General features: G+C 42.2%; 1 protein-coding gene across 5 annotated transcripts in view; it reads left to right on the top strand.

Annotated features, from left to right (window-relative positions):
- ERBIN (erbb2 interacting protein) overlaps positions 1-21853 on the top strand; it is a 516286-nt gene that overhangs the window by 195081 nt on the left and 299352 nt on the right. For all 5 annotated transcript variants that reach the window (XM_033930041.1, XM_033930031.1, XM_033930056.1 and 2 more), the window contains one exon: positions 5253-5342. In XM_033930041.1, the coding sequence (XP_033785932.1) occupies positions 5253-5342 (90 nt within the window). The remainder of the gene's footprint in view (positions 1-5252; positions 5343-21853) is intronic.

Genomic DNA, 21853 nt, shown 5'->3' with positions numbered 1-21853 from the left:
GATGAGTTCTATAGGATTAGGTGACACATTGATGAAATGGGTTGGGAACTGGCTCGGAGGTAGGCTTCAAAGGGTAGTGGTAAACGGCACCCCCTCCGAAATGACAGAAGTGATCAGTGGAGTGCCACAGGGCTCTGTCTTGGGCCCGATCCTATTCAATATCTTTATAAGGGACCTGGCAGAAGGGCTTCGAGGTAAGATAACATTATTCGCTGATGACGCCAAACTAAGTAATGTAGTGGGCAAATACACAACGGATGAAGATTCAATGCCCAACAACATGATGCACGACCTACTCCTACTGGAGCGCTGGTCTAGGACCTGGCAACTTAACTTCAATGCCAAAAAATGCAAAGTTATGCACCTGGGCAGCCAAAATCCATGCAAGTCCTATACCCTTAATGGCGAGATCCTAGCAAAAACGGTAGCAGAACGAGACTTGGGGTAATAGTCAGTGGGGACATGAAGTCTGCCAATCAAGTGGAGCAAGCTTCATCCAAGGCAAGACAAATCATGGGTTGCATACGAAGGGGTTTTGTCAGCCGTAAGGCGGAAGTCATTATGCCATTGTATAGATCCATGGTGAGGCCCCACCTGGAATACTGTGTGCAATTCTGGAGGCCACATTATCGAAAGGATGTACTGAGGCTGGAGTCCGTGCAGAGAATGGCCACCCGGATGGTCTCGGGACTCAAGGATCTCCCATACGAGGAAAGGCTTGACAAATTGCAGCTTTACTCGCTCGAGGAATGCAGGGAGAGGGGGGACATGATCGAGACGTTCAAGTATCTTACGGGCCGCATCGAGACGGAGGAAGATATCTTCTTTTTCAGGGGCCCCACGACAACAAGAGGGCATCCATGGAAAATCAGGGGCGGGAAACTACGAGGTGACACCAGGAAATTCTTTTTCACTGAAAGGGTGGTTGATCGTTGGAATAGTCTTCCACTACAGGTGATTGAGGCCAGCAGCGTGCCTGATTTTAAGGCCAAATGGGATAGACACATGGGATCTATTCACAGGGCAAAGGTAGGGGAGGGACATTAGGGTGGGTAGACTGGATGGGCCGTGGCCCTTATCTGCCGTCTATTTTCTATGTTTCTATGTTTTCTATGTTTCTATGTTTTACTCAAAAAGAAATTTGTCGGTTATAGCTTATCCAAAATACAGCTGTCAAACTCGTTCACAATGCAAAGAAATATGATCACGTCACCCCGCTTCTCCATGAGTCATAGTGGCTACCTGTCTCCCATCGCATCACATATAAAATTCTTCTGCTCACATTCAAAATCAAGTTGACCCATTGTCCATCTTTTTTAGACAAACAACTCATCCCCTATGCCTCTTCTTGAGCCTTGAGATCCTTAGACCAGAACCTTTTAGCCGTTCCATCAATCAAATAACTTTTCTACACTGTAATACCAACTTCTTCGCCGCTGCTCCTACTCTCTGGAATGCTATACCATCACACCTCCATCTCGAAAATTCCCTTGACAAATTCAAGTCTAAACTTAAGACTTTTCTATTTCAGGATGCCTTTTAAAACACAAGCTAGACATCTCATTAGCTATTCATCAGTGCTTACTAAGAACCGCTTTTAAGAAGCGACCTCCACTCCCTATTTGTTCTTTCCCTTCCCCCTCGTTCCTCCATTTTAATTTTACTTTCAATCTAGATGTATTTATGAAATCTTCCCTCCCTTATTACCTTATGTATCAACTCCCCCATCACCTAGTCATCTTTGTCTTGTCTACTTCCTCCCCTTTTTTTTCTTTTCTCAATAATTTAATTAAAATTATTTTTCCTTATTTATTTTAAATTGTTAATTTTAGCTCTGAAAACCGACCAGATACTTGTTGATGGCCGGTCTATCAAATTATAAATAAACTTGGAGGCTGACTATTCTGACAACACATATTGGATAGCTTACAGAGACCTAAAGTATCTGAGACTTTTTTCCTCCCCGACTATGGAAAAACCAACTTATATATAGAGTTAAAAAAAAAAAGTTATTAGCCAAGAGACCTTACAACTTGAGAGTGGGGATTACATTTATAGATTGTATTAATTTGACCACTTGGTCAGACACATTTATTTATTGCTAGAATGTATGTTGTGTTCATATTGTAAGTAACATACTATGCTGTAATGTGGATTATTGTAATATTTTTTTCTACCTTAATTACAGGCTGTCCCCAAGTTAAGAGCTAATTCTGTTTTTAAAAGTTGAGTTGAATTTATATGTAACTCGGATCATGTGAGAATCTGTGTATTTGTTCTCCTGTAAAGTACACAGTCTATAAAAACATTAAACATTATTGAAACAGTCCTCAAAATAAAGTACTATACTGTAGTCTAAATAGAAAGAAAAGATAGGTTTACACTTACTTTGTTCTTCATCCGTCCCACTGTACCCTCTCCACCACCACATCCAAAATTTCTCCCCTCATCTTTTTTCCTCATGCATCTGTACCTCATGCCTCTCCCACCACCATGTCCAATATTTCTCTCCCCCTCCCTATGCCCAACAATTCTCCTCTTTCTTAATTTCCCCATGTTCACTATCTTTCTTTCTCTCAGACACCCTGCCCGAACAATTCTCCCTTTCTATTCCTTCCTCCACCTCAGCATCTTTCTCTCACTCCCTCACTTCATCCATCCTATGTCCCAAGTTCATGCTCCTTTCCTCCTGTGTCCCAACACGACCCTCTTCCTCCCTTTCGTGTCCCAATGCACCCCTCGTCATCCTTCCCTCCCTCTGTTCTGTATCCCAAATTAGTGCCTCCCAGCCGCGGGTGTTTAGCTCCTCTGGCCGGCTTCCTCCTCCCAGATGCACTTCTCTTCACAAAGCTGTGAACAGCGGCTCCTGCACACTGCCTGCAGCTGACCCGGTAGCCTTCCCTCTGATGTCATGGGAAGGCTTCCGAGTCAGCTGCAGGCAGTGTGCAGGAGCCGCTGCTCACAGCTTTGTGAAGAGAAGTGCGTCTGAGAGGAGGGAATTGGCCAGAGGAGGTAAACACCCACGGGTGGTTTCTTCAGAGGAAATCAGGGCTGTAGGCAAATGATCATGCCGGTATTAACTGTATGTAAAAATGAAAATCATCAGAGAACTTTTTTTTTAGGTCTTAAAATTTAATATCAGGCCACTTATGGCCACCAGCATATTCAGCAAACAACCACTTCTCGTAGTCCCAGCAAAAATAACTCAGCATTCCCTGAGCTGTGTATACAAAATGGCACCAAGAAGGTTTAAAGACGCTGTGAACTCAAAGGCCAATCAACACTGGAAGTATGACGTGTCAAGTGTTGATTGGCCTTTGAGTTCACAGCATCTTTAAACCTTCCCGGTGCCATTTTATATAAATGGCTCAGAGAGTGTTGCGTTATTTGCTGGGGCTACAACAATTTGAGTAATGGTTTGCTGAATATACCGATGGCCTGTTGTTAAATTGTAAGACCTAAAAAAAAGTTTTCTCTGATTTTTCATTTTGATTTTTACAGACCGTTGCTCATAGCGGCATGATCATGTACTTACAGCTCTGATTTACTCTGAAGAAGCTGCTGGTAAAACGGATGGTCCTTTGGGATTTTTCAAGGTAAGCACTGATATTTTCATTTCATGCAGTTGATGAGAGATTTAAGAAGATTACATATACAAGGAGGTTTTTGACCTATGATTAGATGGAGTTGGTATTAACAGTATTGCTAAAAGTTTTTTTCAGAAAGCATGCTGTTCCACTTAGGGAGGTCTTTTTTTTTCCTTCATATCATCTGATTGTTAAATAACACTAATTAGTCGGGTTCCACTTTGTGTTTCATATTAACAGTATATGTAGTTTAAGTGGATCCAGTTTCCCCATTATCTTGTTTCATTCACTTGTATAACTTGCCAGGAGCAAACTGCTACATGAACACCTGACCTTTTTACTAAGAGATTTCAGTATCTCTTGCTTACTGAGCTGCTATTCTATTCTACAACTGCAGCCTGTCAGGAAACCCAGCTTTGTGGATACTTATGCTTACAGCTGGAAATTTTGACATTTCATGTTAACTTTTATTGCTGTTCTTCCTGGTGGCCCTAATGTCCACTTCTAAATAAGGCAATACTGACACAGACATGATTTTGGTAGTGCCCATATGAACTTCCATTTCCAAAAGTCACTCCTATGAGAAGTTTACAAGCCACTTACCTCCATCGTTTCATTTCATAAGATTTCCCAAAATTTGGGCTTCTGATTCTTTTGTATTAATGCCCACATCTTAAAGAGCTAGCATCCCACCTTGAGCCATTACACGTTGAATATTATGAAGGGATTGTGATTGAATAAAGAATTGATAATGCCCTGGTTTGCTAAATAATTATTTGTAAAGGTTCATAACTGAAGTCCTGTGATCATATGACATGAGTGTGATGATGTAGCATTTCATGTCAGCTCAATGGGTTATTGCCCTGAGCCAACTTTTGCTTCTGTGCCCCAATTTTGAGGTCAGTTTTGTAGTATGACCTCACAGATCTCAAGGCTCATAACACCAAAACAGTCCCACACTAGAGGTTACTATATTTTCTGATCATCTTATTATGGATTAGTCTTGGTCTCTCCAGTATCTGATTTCCATTTTCTGTTTCTTCGGTCTCCTGTCATCTTGTCTTTCATCCCTACACGAAGAGCTTAGTACAGTTTTTGAGATGGGGGCCTTTCCAGTGCTCTTTAGAAGGACAGTATTACTACTTATTTCCTCCTTGAGATATTGCCTCTTCTGTACCTGAGCATGCTGTTAACTTTCTCCATTGTGTTATAGTATTGATTAGCATCCATCAAGTCCCATCAAAAATGATTGCTTGTAGACTATTTTCCTGTTTGGTAGTTGTTGGTTCCTGCCCTCCTAATTGATTGGAAATTAGGAGGGCAGGAACCAACAACTACCAAACAGGAAAATAGTCTGAGAGCAATCATTTCAGACATGAGTATTCTTTTTGGGCCCTAACTGCATAATGCTATATGTTTTGCTCTAAAACAGCTTCTAAACTCAAATGTTCCAAAATGTTAATGTCTCCTTTTTTTTTTTTTTTTTGTCTTCCTGTGTGTCTGCACTTTTTTTCCCTGTATTTACCAATCCCTGGTTATACATAATGCAGTATTAATCTTGACAAGATAATTAAAATATGTATGCAGTTTGAAAATACCATTTAGTAAGGTTAATATACAGAATAAATGCTTAATATTGTTGCTTCCTTTTCATTTCTAATCTAGGCTTCCAGATGGCTTTACCCAATTGTTGAACCTAACTGAGTTGTATCTGAATGATGCTTTTCTTGAATTCTTGCCAGCAAATTTTGGCAGGTAAGTTTTGGGGTTATTTCCCCCCCCCCATATTAGTGTTTACTGCATTGCTATATGAAATATAAAGCTTCATATATGTAATCTATCACATTAAAATGTTTTAATAAATTGATCCTGTCTGTGAGCCTGTTAGTTTTAAAAATTATTTTGAAATGTCACCATTACATGAGCATTCCTGAATTGCTGAAGACATGCTCTATAAAAACTTCCAACATTTAAAAATGATGAATATAAGCTGCTAGTCTATTTTTTTAAAGTGATGATACTTTTCTGTAAGTAGGCCCTAAGAATAAGATAGTGCCAGTGGAATATATGAAAATGTTAGGATCAATGTCTGAGAAATTTTAGATTAGTAAATTATCCCAGGACAAGCAGGCAGCATATTCTCACATGTGGGTGACGTCATCCACAGAGACCCGATGTGGACAGCCTCGCAAGCAGACTTGCTTGTAAAACTTTAGAAAGTTTGCGACTGCCACACCGCACATGCGCGAATGCCTTCCCACCCAAAGTAGGATGCGTGTCTCCTCAGTTCTCAGGTTTCCGTGGAGCCGAGAAGGCCTTGTTTCAACACTCTGCACTAGACTTTAGTTCTCTCGTGCCTTCTCGTGTTTTTTCTGACAGGGTCGCTGTGTTTATTGCATGTTTCATTTAAAAAAATAAATTTTAAGTTTCGTTTGTTATTTTCTTCGTGTCATGGCGGGGCCTACCCACCTACGGGCTTCGATTTGGCCATGGCTGTTTTTCATTTTATGTCCCGGCCGGTCACAGGCCTCAAGAAGTGTAGCCGGTGCCAGCGTGTGACATCTCTCACTGACCCAAATAAGTGGTGTGTGCAGTGTTGAGGACCTGACCATTGTCCAGCATCGTGTGCCTGCTGTGCTACCCTTCAATCTCGAGCCATTAAACGTTGTAGAGTTCAAGTAGAAAAAATATTTGGTGGCATGGATAGGCCTTTACTTAAGGTCCTTATCCCGACTTCAACTTCGACCCCGAATCCAGTGAAGTCTTCTACGGGGTTCCCGCCTTATACCTAGACCTTAATCAAATCTTCCTCGTTTGGGAAGTCCTCGTCCTTGAGCAAATCAGCTAAATCTTCTCCTGAGGAGCTGTTATCCTAAACTAAACTAACTAAACTAAGCCTTAGGTTTATATACCGCATCTTCTCCACTGAAGTGGAGCTTGACACGGTTTACAGAGTTTAAAGAGGGAAGAGAGAAGAGAAAGAGTTTACAAAGCATAAAAAGAGGGGATGTAATCAGGAGAAGAGATTATTATATGCTAGAGAAAAGCCAGGTTTTCAGTTGTTTTCGGAATAGTTGGAGGGAGTCCAGGTTCCACAGCGGGACAGTGAGGTCGTTCCAGAGGCCGGTGATTTTGGAGAGGAGGGATCTACCCAGTTTACCTGCGTGGAGGATGCCGTGTAGAGAGGGGAAGGATAGTTTATGTCTGTGGGCAGATCTGGTGGTAGTTGGTGTCGGGGCGAGGAAGGATAGAGGGATTAGGGGTGGAAGGATGCCGTGAATGATCTTGAAAGCCAGGCAGGAGCATTTGAAATGAATTCTGGAAAGTACTGGGAGCCAGTGAAGATTGGTAAGTAGAGGGGAGACGTGGTCATATTTGCATTTAGCAAAAATCAGCTTAGCCGCAGTGTTCTGGATAAGCTGGAGTTTGCGAAGACTTTTTTTCGTTAGGCCTAAGTTATCCTCACTGTCTTCCTCAGGTAAGATAGCTAAGCAAGCTCCTCCTGACATGCCATCCTTAGAACCGGTGGTTTTGAAGCTGCCCAAGAAGCTTGTCTCTAAATCGAGGCATCATTCTTACTCATCTTCCTCTGAGACTATAGCCACACTAAATGTATCAGATCCACTGGTCTTGATGCTGGTTTTGCAGACTATGCTAGAGACTCTTCTGCATCAGGAGTTTGGTAACATGCTTGCCAAATTAACTCCTGCCTCGACTCTGCTTCCTGCAGTCCAGCCTGAGCACTCAGCAAGGAGTCGAGTCCTTGGCAGTGCTTCAAACTCAACCTGGTCACTCTATACAAGGAGTCAAGTCCTTAAGAGCGCCTCGAGATGAATCTACACACTCTATACAAGGAGTTGAGTCTTTAAGAGTGCCTCGAGATGAATCTACACACTCTATACAAGGAGTCGAGTCCTTAAGAGTGCATCGATCTGAATCTACAAACTCTGTACAAGGAGTCGAGTCCTTAAGAGTGTCTCAATTTGAATCTACACACTCTGTACAAAGAGTCGAGTCTTTAAGAGTGCCTCGATCTGAATCTACACACTCTATACAAAGAGCTGAGTCCTTTCTGGTGTTTCGACGTCTATCTCCACCATCAAGCCTTTCCTCCTAACTTAAGGTATTGCCCTTTTCGAGGCATAGGGCGAGGACCCCTCGACATTCATCTAAGCTAGATCTGACTCAATCACGGGACCGTGATTCGAGGCACAGTTCTCCACATCATCTGTCAAGGTACCCATCAAGACCCAGGTCTTCTTCTCGAGACAGGTCTTCTTTATCGAGGCCTAGAGAATCTTTGAGGCCACCAATTCCTCTATCGAGAAGATCTGCTGCAGAACCTTACCACTTTCGCCACTCGAGTTCTTCTGAGAGGTTTTCTGCACATTCTCTCAGTGAGTCATCTTTACCTATGGATTCAGATCTCAGGTATCAATACTCCAGAGAGGCTTCACCCTTGTTCTCAGCCATGAGAGGACCCTCGAGGTCACCTTCTCCTTCACGAGGTCGTTCTTCTTCAGATCGGGTATTTTTTTTTTACTAAGTTTCTCTGTGAAATGAGTAAAGATCTTAATATCTCTTTTGAATCTGACTCAAAATACCCTTAAGGAGTATTTGGAAGAAATGGGTATGCCTCACCCTCCTAGAGAGTCTCTCAAATTATCCATCAATGGCCTTCTTTCTCAAACTTTCAAAAGAAATCTTGAGACACAATATTCCGTTCCTGCTGTACCAGCGAAGTTGGAATCTCGCTACAGGATGGTCAGTTGTAAGGGATTTGAGAAGTCTCAATTATCCCGTCAGCTCTTTTTGTGCTTTTCCTCAGAAGGCAGCTCCTTATTCGAGTGTGCCTCCTAAGAAACAACAACAGCAGCAACAAAGGCAACAAAAACCTCAGACTCCTGCTGCACCCAAGGCCTCTCAGTCTTTTTGACCAGCTAACACAGAGCATAACTTCAATTGTTCTGCCTCTGTCCTTCCCTCTTCCCATTGGGGGTTGTCTCCATCACATCCGACCTCTGGATTCTCTAAGTACTCAGAGAGGGTTACTCTCTTCATTTTATGCAGATTCCACCAGATCTTCCCCCAAGAGAGTATCCTTCCCACCCGTCGCTGACCACCCTTCTTTTTGAGGAAGCTCAAGCTCTGCTTCGTCTCTGTGCCATTGAGGAAGTTCCCTTGGAAGAGCAGAGCAGGGGTTTTTACTCCCATTACTTCCTTGTTCCGAAGAAGACGGGGGATCTGCGACCTATCTTGGACCTCGGAGCTCTCAACAAATTTCTTGTCAGAGAAAAATTTCAGATGCTGTCTCTGGCATCCTTATATCCCCTTCTAGATCAGAACGATTGGTTATGCTCTCTGGATCTCAAATAGGTTTATACTCACATTCCCATTCATCCAGCCTCTCACAATTTCCTCAGATTTCCGGTGGGAAACCATCATTTTCAGTACAGAGTGCTATCCTTCAGCCTGGCATCACATTACAATGACTCCTTCGTTGAAACAGTCTCTCCACTGGTGAATGCTCTCTTCCAATCTTTCCAGAGGTTTACTGTTTCACACGCCCCCTCATCAGAAGGTCTTCATGACGAATTCCTCGACCTACACTTGGGGGGCTCATCTCGATGCATGGATCATCAGTGTCACATAAATCAGTTGGAACTCAGAGCGATCTTCAGTGCTCTCAAAGCTTTTCAGCATCTTCTCCACGATCAATTAGTCCTATTTGTACAGACAATCAAGTCACCATCTACTACGTCAACAAGCAGGGAGGAACAGGATCTCTCCCTCTCTGCCAGGAAGCTCAAAAGGTGTGGAATTAGGCAATCCATCACAACACCTATATTCAAGGAGAGAAAAACTGTCTAGCAGACAAATTAAGTCGTCTTCTCCAATCTCACGAATGGACACTCAATTCCTTGCCTCTACATCACATTTTTTCTCAGTGGGGGACTCCTCAGATAGATCTCTTTGCATCTTCCCACAACAACAAACTGTCTCAGTTCTGCTCCAGGATATACTCTCCTCATCGCCTCGAGGTAGATGCTTTTCTTCTGGAATGGGTGAATCAGTTTCTGTATGCATTTCCTCTCATTCTCAAGACACTTGTCAAACTCAAACACGACCATGCACCATGATTCTGATACCTCCTCAGTGGCCCAAACAACCATGGCTCTCCCTTCTACTTCAACTCAGCAGCAGGGAGCCACTACTTCTACCAGTTTTTCCGTCTCTGCTTACACAGAGTCAGAGGTCTCTGCTTCATCCCAACCTGCAGTCTCTACACCTGACAGCTTGATACTTCAACCTAACTTCCACTCTATAGTTTTCTCAATCTGTAAAGGACATTTTAGAGGCTTCCAGGAAGCCTACTATTAGACAATGTTACAACCAGAAATGGACTAGATTTTCTGCTTAGTACACCATTCATCACAAGGAACCTCAATCTACCTCCTTGTCTTCAGTTTTGGATTACCTGTTGCATTTATCTCAATCAGGACTCAAATCCACATCCATTCGCGTCCATCTCAGTGCAATTGCCACTTTCCATCAGCCTATTGTAGGGAAACCCCTTTCTGCTCATCCTGTGGTTTCCAAATTTATGAAAGGACTTTTAAATGTCAAACTGCCTCCAGTGGTTTGGGATCTCAGTGTCATCCTTGCTCAATTGATGAAGCCTCCTTTTGAACCAATGGCTTCAGCTCATCAGAAATATCTCACTTGGAAAGTGGGTTTTCTCATCGTGCTCACATCTGCTCGCAGAGTCAGTGAGCTACAAGCTTTAGTAGCGGACCCACCTTTCACAGTATTCCATCATGACAAGGTGGTCCTCCATACTCATCCTAAATTCTTACCAAAAGTGGTTTCAGAATTTCATCTCAACCAATCCATTGTACTTCCAGTATTTTTTTTTCCAAAGCCTCATTCTCATCCTGGGAAAACAGCTCTTCATACTCTGGATTGTAAGCGTGCTTTGGCTTTCTACTCGCAGCGCACTAAGCCACAGAGATCTGCTCCTCAACTTTTTTCTCCATTGATCTAAACAAGTTGGGACATCCAATTTCCAAGCACACCATCTCCAACTGGATGGCTGCTTCCATCTTTTTCTGCTATGCTCAGGCTGGACTGCATCTACAGGGTCGAGTCACAGCCCATAAAGTCAGAGCCATGGCGGCATCAATAGCTTTCCTTAGATCTACTCTTATTGAGGAAATCTGCAATGCTGCCACTTGCTCCTTGGTTCATATATTCACCTCTCATTATTGTCTGGATTCTTTTTCCAGACGGGAATGGCCTTTTTGGCAAGGCAGTTTTACAAAATTCCTATGTTTTCAGGCAGACTTCTTGGGTCACCAGGCCGCCCAGTAGTATAAATTATTAAATGGACTTATTAAAAAGAAATTAAACACTGGTCTTAGAGACATTTGGAGCATTGAGATTAAGCATCAAATTACTGCATCTCAATGGCCACGAATTTGGTCTTGGAGGATGAGATGTACAGTGTCAGCATCTATGAGACAAACTTGTTTTTTTCTGTTACATAGAGCGTTATGGACCCCTGTTCGGTTACAAAAATTGGATAGCATTGATGTTGGCACTGTCATCTCGAAGCAGGGACTTTAGATCATTTATGAATTTCTGGAAATCAATTTGGGACCAAATTAATTGTTTATTAGATAACCCAGTGGCATTATCATATGATACTGTGCTATTTGGTATGGCAATGAGAGCAAAAAGTCAGATTTCTACAAACAATAACAAATTATTACTCATAATGACTGGTGTTGCCATTCAACAAATTATGTATAATTGGAAAAACTGGAGTAGATTAAATTATAATTTTTGGTGGAATTCCTTATGTCATATATATAAAATGGAGAGATTTCTGGCAATACAGCGGGGTAGTTTCAAGAAATTTCAAGATGTTTGGGAGCCATTAACAAAGTATTGTACTGATTAGATTAAATATTCTTTTCCCTTAAATTTACAAGTTCAATTGTGCGTGAAGGGGGGGGAATTTTATAGTTATATATTGTATAAGTATTTATTATTTGATAGGTAAGGGGGGGAGAAGGGTGGGAGTTAAGTATTTATCACTGTTACCATTGATGATTATTAAGTGATATAGATATTGTTAATTTGTTTGGACATTTTATCACACTTATTGTAAGTCTGAAAATGAATAATGAATTTTTTTTAAAAAGTGTTCTCCTAAATTGCCCACATTCCCACCATCCCATTCTGGTTAGCTTGGAGGTCACCCACATGTGAAAATTTGCTGCCTGCTTGTCCTGGGATAAAGCACATTTACTTACCGTAATAGGTGTTATCCAGGGACAGCAGGCAGATAGTCTCACAACCCACCCTCCTCCCCTGGTTGGCTTTTTAGCTAGCTATCTGAACTGAGGAGACACGCGCCCTACGTCGGGTGGGAAGGCACTCGTGCATGCGCAGTGTGGCAGTCGCGAACTTTCTAAAATTTTACAAGTAAGTCTGCGAGGCATTGGGGGCTCTGTGGATGACATCACCCACATGTGAGAATATCTGTCTGTTGATAGAATTGCTCCTAACCAAAACATGGTTTTGCATTAGAGAGTAATGGGATAGGATGCAATGTTCAGTTGTGGATTAAGAATTAGGTAACAGAAAACAGAGGGTAGGTGTAAATTATTTTTAATTTAATACTTAACACTTAAACTGAAGTTCTAGAGTAGTTTACAATACTAAAACATTAAATTATTTAATAATTGCCATTTTTCTCAATGAAGGAGGGTAAATAATGGAGTTCAATAAAGAAAATGGGAAAACTACAAATAAGTTTATTTTAGGTCCATGAAAAAAACCAAACTAAAACATAATAAAATGGATTTATCATTGATGAAACTAATTTAAATGAATAAGTAAAATAAATGAAAAGTGCTCAGTCAGGGGATATAAATCATCCATATGGTAATGGTTATATCTGCCACATCATAGCACAACCTCCCTGTCCTACCAGCACATAATCAAAAGACTCATTCATAGAAGAAATTGTACAGAAACGAAAACAACTTATCTCAAAACTGTCATCCCCATAGGCTCTTCAATCAGGGTGCAGCTGGAGGTGGTTGCCATTACCGAGTTCCTCAATCCCCAAAAAGTGTCCAGTGAAAACATCAAATAACAAAAATAGTTAACAAAATGATCTGGAAATTGGAACAAAAGAGGTGATTAAATTTGCAGATGGCATTAAATTGTTTAAAGTTGTTAAAATGTGCTTGGACTGTGAAAAAATTGCAGGAAGTCTTAGGAAATTGGAAGACTGGGCAACCAAATGGCAGATAAAATTTAATGTGGACAAATGCAAAGTGATGCACATTGGGAAGAATAATCAAATCATAGTTACCTTATGCTAGGGTCCACCTTAGGAGTCAGCACCCAAGGAAAAGGTCTTTCCTTAGCAGCAGCAGCAGCAGATGAATCCAGAGACCAATGGGATAGCACACATCTATCAGCAAGTGGAGATAGAGAAACTGATTAGCAGGTGGTCCTGTTGGCTGACACGCCTCCTGCATCTTCAATATGCTCTATCTCCCAGCAGGTGATGATTGCTATTCACCTATCTCCTGGATTCTGGCTGTGACTGAGCAATTATTTTCTCCTGTTGAGGTTTCTCTTCAGCGAGACAGCAATTCTATTTCTCCTGTTGAGGTTTCTCCTCAGTGAGACAAGAGTGTCCGGCTGAACGGTGCCGGCTTTAGGGGTTATACCTGGGCCCCCCCCCCCCAGGTCTCTGCCTCACCCTCCCTCCAATGAAAGAGGGTCTGACTGGGTCTCGATTTTTCTTCTTTCCTTCATTGTAAAAAAAAAATATAAAAATAAATAAATAAAAAAAGAACCCCAACAAAAAAAAAACCACCACAGTGACTATTAAACATTTCTGCCCTCATAGTGCTGAGCAACTGACATCTGCTGGCACTATCAACAAAGTTGTGAGTATCTGGTTTCTGGTTGTGGTGGAGCTGCGGGTTCGGTGTGTGTCTATAGAAGGAATATGTTTTTTATCAAACGCTATCTTTTGTGGAGTTGTGGAAAGTAAATTTACATTTATATGTAGTTTTGTTCAGTAAAGGGCTTTGGGTGTATGGATAGAGCTCCATTGACGGAACTGGTGCCGTCCCGCGTGTTGTAGGCGCTTGCTTGTTTTCATACTCTGGCAGCAGCGCCACAACGGTAGTGGGATTTCTCCCCAAGGTGGACTCTGCTTGGCAGTTCCCGCGGCCGGGTAGAGGTGAATATTTGGATGGCTCCTGGTGTGTTCTTCACATAGCCAGTTCCTGACTGAGCGCATGAGGCACGCGCTTATTTTCCTAAGTTGAGGAGAACGAAGCAGCATTCATTTATTTCTCTCCAATGTTCATTTTAAGCATTTTATGCCATGATAGTGGGAAAAATATTTTAATGGTTGGCTCCGGGTAGGTGTTTTTTTTATTTATTTAAATAAAACAAATTATAATACATACAGTATTCTAAAATAATATGAGTCCACATCAAGGGAGAGAAAGAGGTCATTCTTAAACATACATAACCAATAGGAAAAATAAAAAAGCCTGTAAATTTCATATTTTAAGTTTTAGTTTGAACACCTGCGTCTCTATCAGGAATTGTTCCAACTGATCAGGTTCGAAAAAGGCATATGACATATTTAAATAAGTAACCATGCATTTAGCGGGAAATTTTAAGAAAAAGTTGCTCCCAATGATAATACTCGAGATTTGTATTGAAGGAAATTTTTTCGCCTATATTGGGTAGCTCTACAAACGTCTGGAAACATTTATAGTTTCTGCCTGCAAAAAAGGAAATCTTTTTTTCAATAAATAATTTTTCAACACCATACTTTTACAATTCTCTGAGGCAAAGATAACCAAGAATGTGGCACGATCTGAAATATCATCGTAACTTGTTTCAGAAAATAAAGTTAAATTTTCCAATGGATCTTTCCTCTGGTTAGATTCATCGGATGTACCATCCTCTTGGTTAACCGATCCCCTCACTGGGAGATAGAAACATCTAATCAACACAATGGTTTCAGCATTGCTCAATTCTAGAACCTCTTTAAAATATTTTCTAAGTAGTATCTCAGGTGAGAGCATTGAACATTTTGGAAAATTCAATATTCTCAGATTGGAGGCTCTCATATGATTTTCCATAATCTCACATTGCCTATGCAACCAAAGACTATCCTTGATTGCAGAAGTACTAGTTTGTTGCAGAGTTCCCATCTGAGATTCTGATTTTTAACTGCTCCTTCCAACTGAGTAATTTTCTCACCCTTTCTTTCCATTTTAGACACTACTTGATCTGAAAAAACACAAAGCTTTTGTACTGGACCTTATAGTAAAGCTTCAGACCTTTTAACCACAGTCCATATATCTTTTAAAGTTATATTCTGAGGAATTTCCTCATTAGATAAGTTCCCAATAGGAAACTCAACTGGTTGAATTTTATTACACTCTAATGGGGATTTTATCTGTGGTTGTTGTATCAAGGTCTGAAGGATTGTTTTCTCATAAAGTAAGACTACCATTAGGACAAGTCTCCTCTGGAGAAAAACAAGAGATGGGTGGACCCAGGGAAATTATTTCCCCAGAACTTAATGAAGCACCCGATACATTTCTTGTGATAGGAGATGAGGGAGTAGGCTTGGAAGCCAAAACTAAGTGTTTCTCAATAGGGCCTGGAAGAGTTGGAGTACTAGGTGGTAACAATTTAGGCTTTACCTTACGCTTCCCCATGCTCATAACAGGTGCAAATTTCTCAAACTGTTTTCTCTATTCCAACCGAACTTCACCAGGACTCCAAAGGGGAATGCCCTGCGGCCATGCTGCAGGAAGCGACATGTTCTTAACTCCGATATAGCCCTGGCCCCTGAAATCAGCACAAGGAGGTCAGTAACAGCTGACAAGGTTGAAAAGTGCTGCAAAGCCACCAGGTCTCTCCACTCTCCCAGGCAGAAGTGCCTCTCCACTCTCCAACAGCCCCAGGAAGCGGCAAGTTCTTAACTCTGATGTAGCCCCACCCCCTGAAATCAGCAAGGGGAGGTCGGGAACAGCTGACAAGGTTGAAAAGTGCTGCAAAGCCGCCAGGTCTGTCCACTCTCCCAGGCAGAAGTGCCTCCCCACTCTCCCAGCTCCGAGTAGGTTTTTAATGCACTTTTGATAGTCAGCTCATTTCGACATGAAACAGGCATGTGCTTGGGTCTCCGGCGCTAGCAGGAGCACCACAGCGTTCACGGGGTTTATTTTGCAACTGACTTAGGTCACTGTATCCCGCGGCTTCCCTGTTTTTGGGGTTCTACGTGTCGGGAGTATTTCAACAGCTTTTGCCACTGTTGCGGTGATATACCTTGTGTGTGGGTGTTTCCCCACTCTCTCTACTTGAAAAGACTTAACTTCTTTAATCGGGACTGTACTGTTACGCCTCATGGTGCTTAAGAGAGAGATTCTGCCCTTTGCTTAGCCACCCAATCTCGTTTTTTTGCTGTTATGGGTTGGCAGAAGGCAAATTGCTGCACAATGATGTCAGCGGCATGAGAGTACCCTGTGTTTCATACGGGCATATTCTTGTCTCGAGGTCCCTGAAGGGTGAGTCTATGGAGGTTTAGAGGTTTTCTTATTCTTTGTGCCTTTGTGCAGCGCTGTGTGTATCTGGTAGCACTTAAGTGCTATGTGTGTCGGGTAGCACTATAGAATTGATTCCTGAACGTAGTATGAATAGATTACGGCACTTTACATCTTTCTGTGGGCAGAATTGTCTTTTCTATTTCTAGGGTGCCAGGGACTGCAAGTTTCAAAGCTTCTCACACAGATTTCTCAGGTCGCCATCTTCTCATGGCACCTGCTAGACAGTCCCTCAAACTGGCAGGAAGAGCTGTGTGGCTCCTTCTAACCAGGGACAAGTTACCTATTCTCCCTAACCCACAGAGTAGCAAATGCTATGTGGCTGTTGGAATCATCCCTGAAGCTCTTTTTAGGGATGTGAGCTTTGTCTGATAACAATTAGGGTGCAGATTGTTTCCCATGGGGCAGCCAATGCAGCTTCTAGATTATATCTAGTACGTCTTCACTTTAAAGGCAGTAAGTTTTTGGCTAACATTGCATGGAGTTAGTACTGTTTTCAGAATTCCAACATACTCCATCTTACATCGCAAAGCTGGATTTTTTTGTGGGAAAGTTCTTTCTTCTTCCAGAATTTACAGCTCTCGTCCAGCCATTCCCCGACTGTCTGCTCTTCATTCTTAAGGGGTTTTCACTTCCTCTGGTAACTCTTTATGCTTTCTCATGAATGGGGAGACACCATGATGTCAGGTCAGGGGCTTTGGGCATTTTTCAGGATGCTTGCAACTTTGAATCCTCCTCCCATTTCAGTTTCTTTCTTGGAGTCACCATATATTGAGCTTCCAAAGGTTATGTTCATGCGAGATCCCTTTTAAATGTTATTGGTACTCGGGGCAGTAGTTTTAGTTCTTCCAGAACTAAGGGAAGTTATTCCATTTACTTCATAGTTTCCCTATGGACACTGAATTAGCACTATCTTCGCTTGGCTCTCATTACATTACATTATATTAGTGATTTCTATTCCACCAATACCTTGCGGTACAAGGCGGAGTTTTCAGGAAATACATAAAACGTTTACAGGAATAGCATAAGAGATGTCGTAAGAGTGGCATATGAATTACCAAAGAGTTGTCGAAATCTTAAGGTAATAAATGTTTGGGCAATAAGAAGAGTTGTCAAGATCTAAGGTAGTAAGTGTTGGGTAGATAGAGGCATTTAGCATTAGTTGGGTAGTTGGGGGGCATATTAGAGTATATTAAGGGTAGGTGGGGTTTGGGTAGGAACTGGTCGTGTTAGATAGGTTTTATGTATTTTTTGAAGAGTAGGGTTTTAGTATCTTTCTTGAAGGTTTTGTAGTCTGTGGTTGATGACAACAGAATGGTGATTGGTTGGTGGGTGTGTGAATAGTGAGTGGGTTCTTCTGTGCCTGGCTGAAGTGGATTGGGTTAGTCGGTTATTCCAGTAGGTTGGGCTTTTTCCGTTAATAGCTTTGAATAGTAGGCAGTAGAATTTGAAGTATACTCTTGCTTGTATTGGGAGTCAGTGAGATTCAAGGTATGCTTCTGTGATGTGGTCAAATTTTTTCAATGAGTAGGGCTGTATTTTGTATAGTTTGTAATTGTTTTATCATGGTTGCTGTACATGGGAGGTATAATATGTTGCAGTAGTCTATTAGTCCAAGGATAAGGGATTGTACCAAAAGTAGGAATTGTTTCCTGTCAAAGAATTTTCGTATTTGTCTTAGATTTCTCATGGTCATGAATGATGCTTTTATTACTTTGTTGATTTGTGGTTGCAAGGTACAGCCTCTGTCAATAAGTACTCCCAGAAGTTTTAGTGTGGGTTGAATAGGGTATGAGATCGAGTTTATTACTAGATTTGTTAAGGTAGGAGTTTTATTGTTCTCTAGGAGGATGAAGTTTGTTTTGTTAGGGTTAAGTTTTAATTTGTGCTCTGTCATCCATGTTGCTACTGTTTCGAGTGTTCTGTGTATTGTGCTTGTCATGGTGGGTTCTGGGTAGTCGAAGGGGAGGAGAATAGTGATGTCATCTGCATAGCTGTATGAGGTTATACCATGTTTGTCTAGGTAGAAGCTGAGGGAGGCTATGTATATATTGAATAGTGTGGGTGATAGGGATGATCCCTGGGGAACTCCGCAGGGGTTGAACCATGGTTCTGATTTTTCTTGCTTTGTTTTAACCCTGTAGGTTCTGGATTGTAGGAAGCCTTTGAACCATGAGATTCCTATGGAGTCTAGAGTTTGTAGGAGAATGTCGTGATCAACCAGGTCGAATGCTGCAGAGAGGTCTAGTTGTATGAGCAGGATTTTCTTGCCTGTACAGAGGTATTGTCTGGCAGTGTCCATTAGTGTTCCTAGTAGGGTCTCCGTGCTGTAGTTGGCTCTGAAGCCTGACTGTGTGGGGTGGAGTAAGTTGTGTTTGTCAGTGCTATCAGTTTTGGCAGATGCTATTTAGCCTAGCCACGGCTCAATGAACATTTTAGAAAATGAGGGCAGTAGTGGCGTTTTGGCGCAAACAGGAGAGTCAAGTACTTTCTTAGACTACTGCTTGGATGCCTTCCAGCCAGGTCAATTTGTCCGACACAAACGGGTGATTTCTTTTTTATTTGAACTTCTTTTCTTCAATTCTTTGGATGTGAATCATCAAATTTTCAAAGAGCTCTTTTCTCCTGTACTAATTATTGGAATATCGGGAGATGTTCATGTAGGAGAAGAATGTGTTTCTTCCCAAAGACTAAGGCGACAGGTTGCAGTCTCAGGTTTGCCTTCTTCTTCAGTCATCAAGAACAAGAGTATGAGATTCTATACAGGTTCTATGATCTATGGTGGTGATTCCACTGGGAACTTCGGCTCGCTTTCATGTAAGGACGCTACAGCAATCGCTATTGTTCCAGTGGTTCCCGGTATCTCAAGGCTCCAATTGTAGTATCTAGTAGGCTCCTCAAGCATCTCTCAATATAATTTGGTGGCTCAGCAAGATTAAGCTTTTCAAAGGCATGCCTCATTCTTTGCTGGACTGGCTCATAGTCACCAAACATCCCAGGCTGTCGGGTTGGATGGCTCAGTGCCTTCAGTCCTCAGTGCAAGGAGTCTGGTATTAAGAGGAGACTCAGTACTCGTTCATTCTTCTGAACTGAAACCTTAGAGGAAAGGAGGGACAGGGGAGATATGATTCAGACGTTCAAATACTTGACAGGTATTAACGTAGAAGAATTTCTTTTCCAGAGAAAGGAAAATGGTAAAACTAGAGGACTTAATTTGAGGTTGAGGGGTGGGAGACTCAAGAGCAATGTAAGGAAATTCTTCTTTATGGAGAGGGTGGTGGATGCTTGGAATACACTCCCGAGAGAGGTGGTGCAGAGGAAAACAGTGATTGAGTTTAAAAAAAATAAAAGCATGGGATGAAAACAGAGGATCTAGAATCAGAAAATAATAGTAAATATTGAAGAACTAAGGCCAGTACTGGGCAGACTTGCACGGTCTGTGTCTGTATATGGCCGTTTGGGGGAGGATGGGCTGGGGAGGGCTTCAATGGCTGGGAGGGTGTAGATGGACTGGAGTGAGCTTTGATGGAGACTTCAGTAGTTGGAACCTAAGAACAGTACCGGGCAGAGCTTTAGATTCTTGCCCAGAAATAGCTAAGGAGAAGAAGAAGAAAAGAAAAAAATGCCCTAACAATCTTTTCGATTGAATCAGGTTGGGCAGACTAGATGGACCATTCAGTGCTGTCATCTACTATGTTACTATGTATTAAATGGTTAAATGCATAATTAGGATAGCAAAAAGCATGGAGTATGTGCAGAAGTGCCAACATTTGTAGCTGAAATAGCTTGCTGGCTTTCTTGCTGCTAAGGCCGCACAGGTGGGGGCTCGGCCAACAAATTTTTTATTTTTTTTTGCTGGCGGGCCTTGGACATCCCTGCTGGGCATTCATCTGGTGCTGAAATTTTGATGGGAAGGGGTGGATTCAGGTTCCCCCTCTCCCTCCCCCCCACCCACCCCGGCTATTTCTCTGCCACACTGACCCAGATATTTAGTGCTGGAGTTTGGACATGTCCTAGCGTTGAATTTCCAGGCTTAATTTAAACTGCAGCTGTCAGCAGCTTAAAAACTGCTCAATGCTGCATGCTGTCTATTGGATCCATATTTTGCATGGAACTGGTAAATAGAAAAGGAGGCTGAGTATTAATCATAGCTTGATTCTTTAAAAAAGCTTTCAGTCTTCAAGCTGCCAGGCATAGAATCCCTGTGTTGGAAGCCACTTAGAGTATGTCTGTGCAGCTGTTAAATAAGAGCCAAAGAATGGGGCTGCAGGAGAGAGAACATACTGTATATCCAGAGCAGTCACTCTCGGCATCCATTAAATGGTTAGCAAACTTTTCTTTGGATGTAGAGGTGTGGGATAGCAGTTATTGAACACTCCATTCTTTGATATCTGGGGAGGCTTTAACAATTAGTGGTTTAACGTTGTTATAGTTTCTCTCTTCTTGGGGAGGGGGGGCGGTTGGGATGAGATACAGTTGTTTTTGAATGAATATTATATTTTCACTGTTAAGTTATATACAATGTTGTTATGACTTTGGGTTTATAAGGAACAAGACCCGAGGTTGTTCTAAATGGTAGAGCAGTGGTTCCCAAACCTGTCCTGGGGGATCCCCAGCCAGTCAGGTTTTCAAGATAACCCTAATGAATATGCATGAGAGAGATTTGCATATAATGGAAGTGACAGGTATGCAAATCTCTCTCCAAGAGAGTATCCTTCCAATCCATCCCAGACCGCCCTTCTTCAGGAAGCTCAAGCTCTGCTTTGTCTCAGTGCTATCAAACCAGTTCCTCCAGAACAGCAGAACAAGGGTTTTTACTCCCGTTACTTCCTAGTTCCAAAGAAGACGAGTGATCTGCGACCCATTCTGGATCTCAGGGCTCTCAACAAATTTTTAGTCAAAGAAAAATTTTGCATGTTGTCCCTGGCATCCCTTTACCCCCTTCGAGATCAGAACGACTGGTTATGCTCTCTGGATCTCAAGAAGGCTTATACTCATATTCCCATCCATCTGGCCTCCCGTCAATATTTCAGAGTTTGGGTGGGAAATCTGCATTATCAATACAAAGTGCTACCCTTTGGTCTCGCTTCATCTCCCAGAGTGTTCACCAAGTGCCTAGTGGTGGTAGCAGCAGCTCTAAGGAACCATGGTCTTCAGATGTTCCCCTATCTAGATGACTGGCTCACCAAGGATTCCACATCTCAGGGGGTTATTGTAGCGACCCAACGGACTACCTGGTTCCTCCAAAGTTTGGGATTCAAGATCAACTTTCCCAAATCCCAACTTCAGCCCTCTCAGAAGCTACAGTTCATCAGAGCTGTTCTGGACACTATCCAACTACGAGCTTCCTTTTGCAACAATGTCTGGAAGTTCTTCTTCAACTCTTTCATGCAGTGTCTTCCCACTTTTCGATCTCAGCGAGACACATGATGGTACTCCTAGGTCACATGACCTCCACAGTGCACATGACTCATTTTGCCAGACTTCACCTCAGAATTCCTCAGTGGACCCTGGCATCTCAGTGGACGCAGGCTTGTGAACCACTCTATCGACACATTACAGTTACACTTTCGTTGAGACAGTCTCATCGCTGGTGGATGCTCT

Source organism: Geotrypetes seraphini, chromosome 1 (genome assembly GCF_902459505.1).
Source record: "Geotrypetes seraphini chromosome 1, aGeoSer1.1, whole genome shotgun sequence".
Taxonomy (NCBI): Eukaryota; Metazoa; Chordata; class Amphibia; order Gymnophiona; family Dermophiidae; genus Geotrypetes; species Geotrypetes seraphini.
The sequence above is the reverse complement of the archived record's forward strand: the minus strand, read 5'-3'. Positions and strand labels throughout refer to the sequence as shown.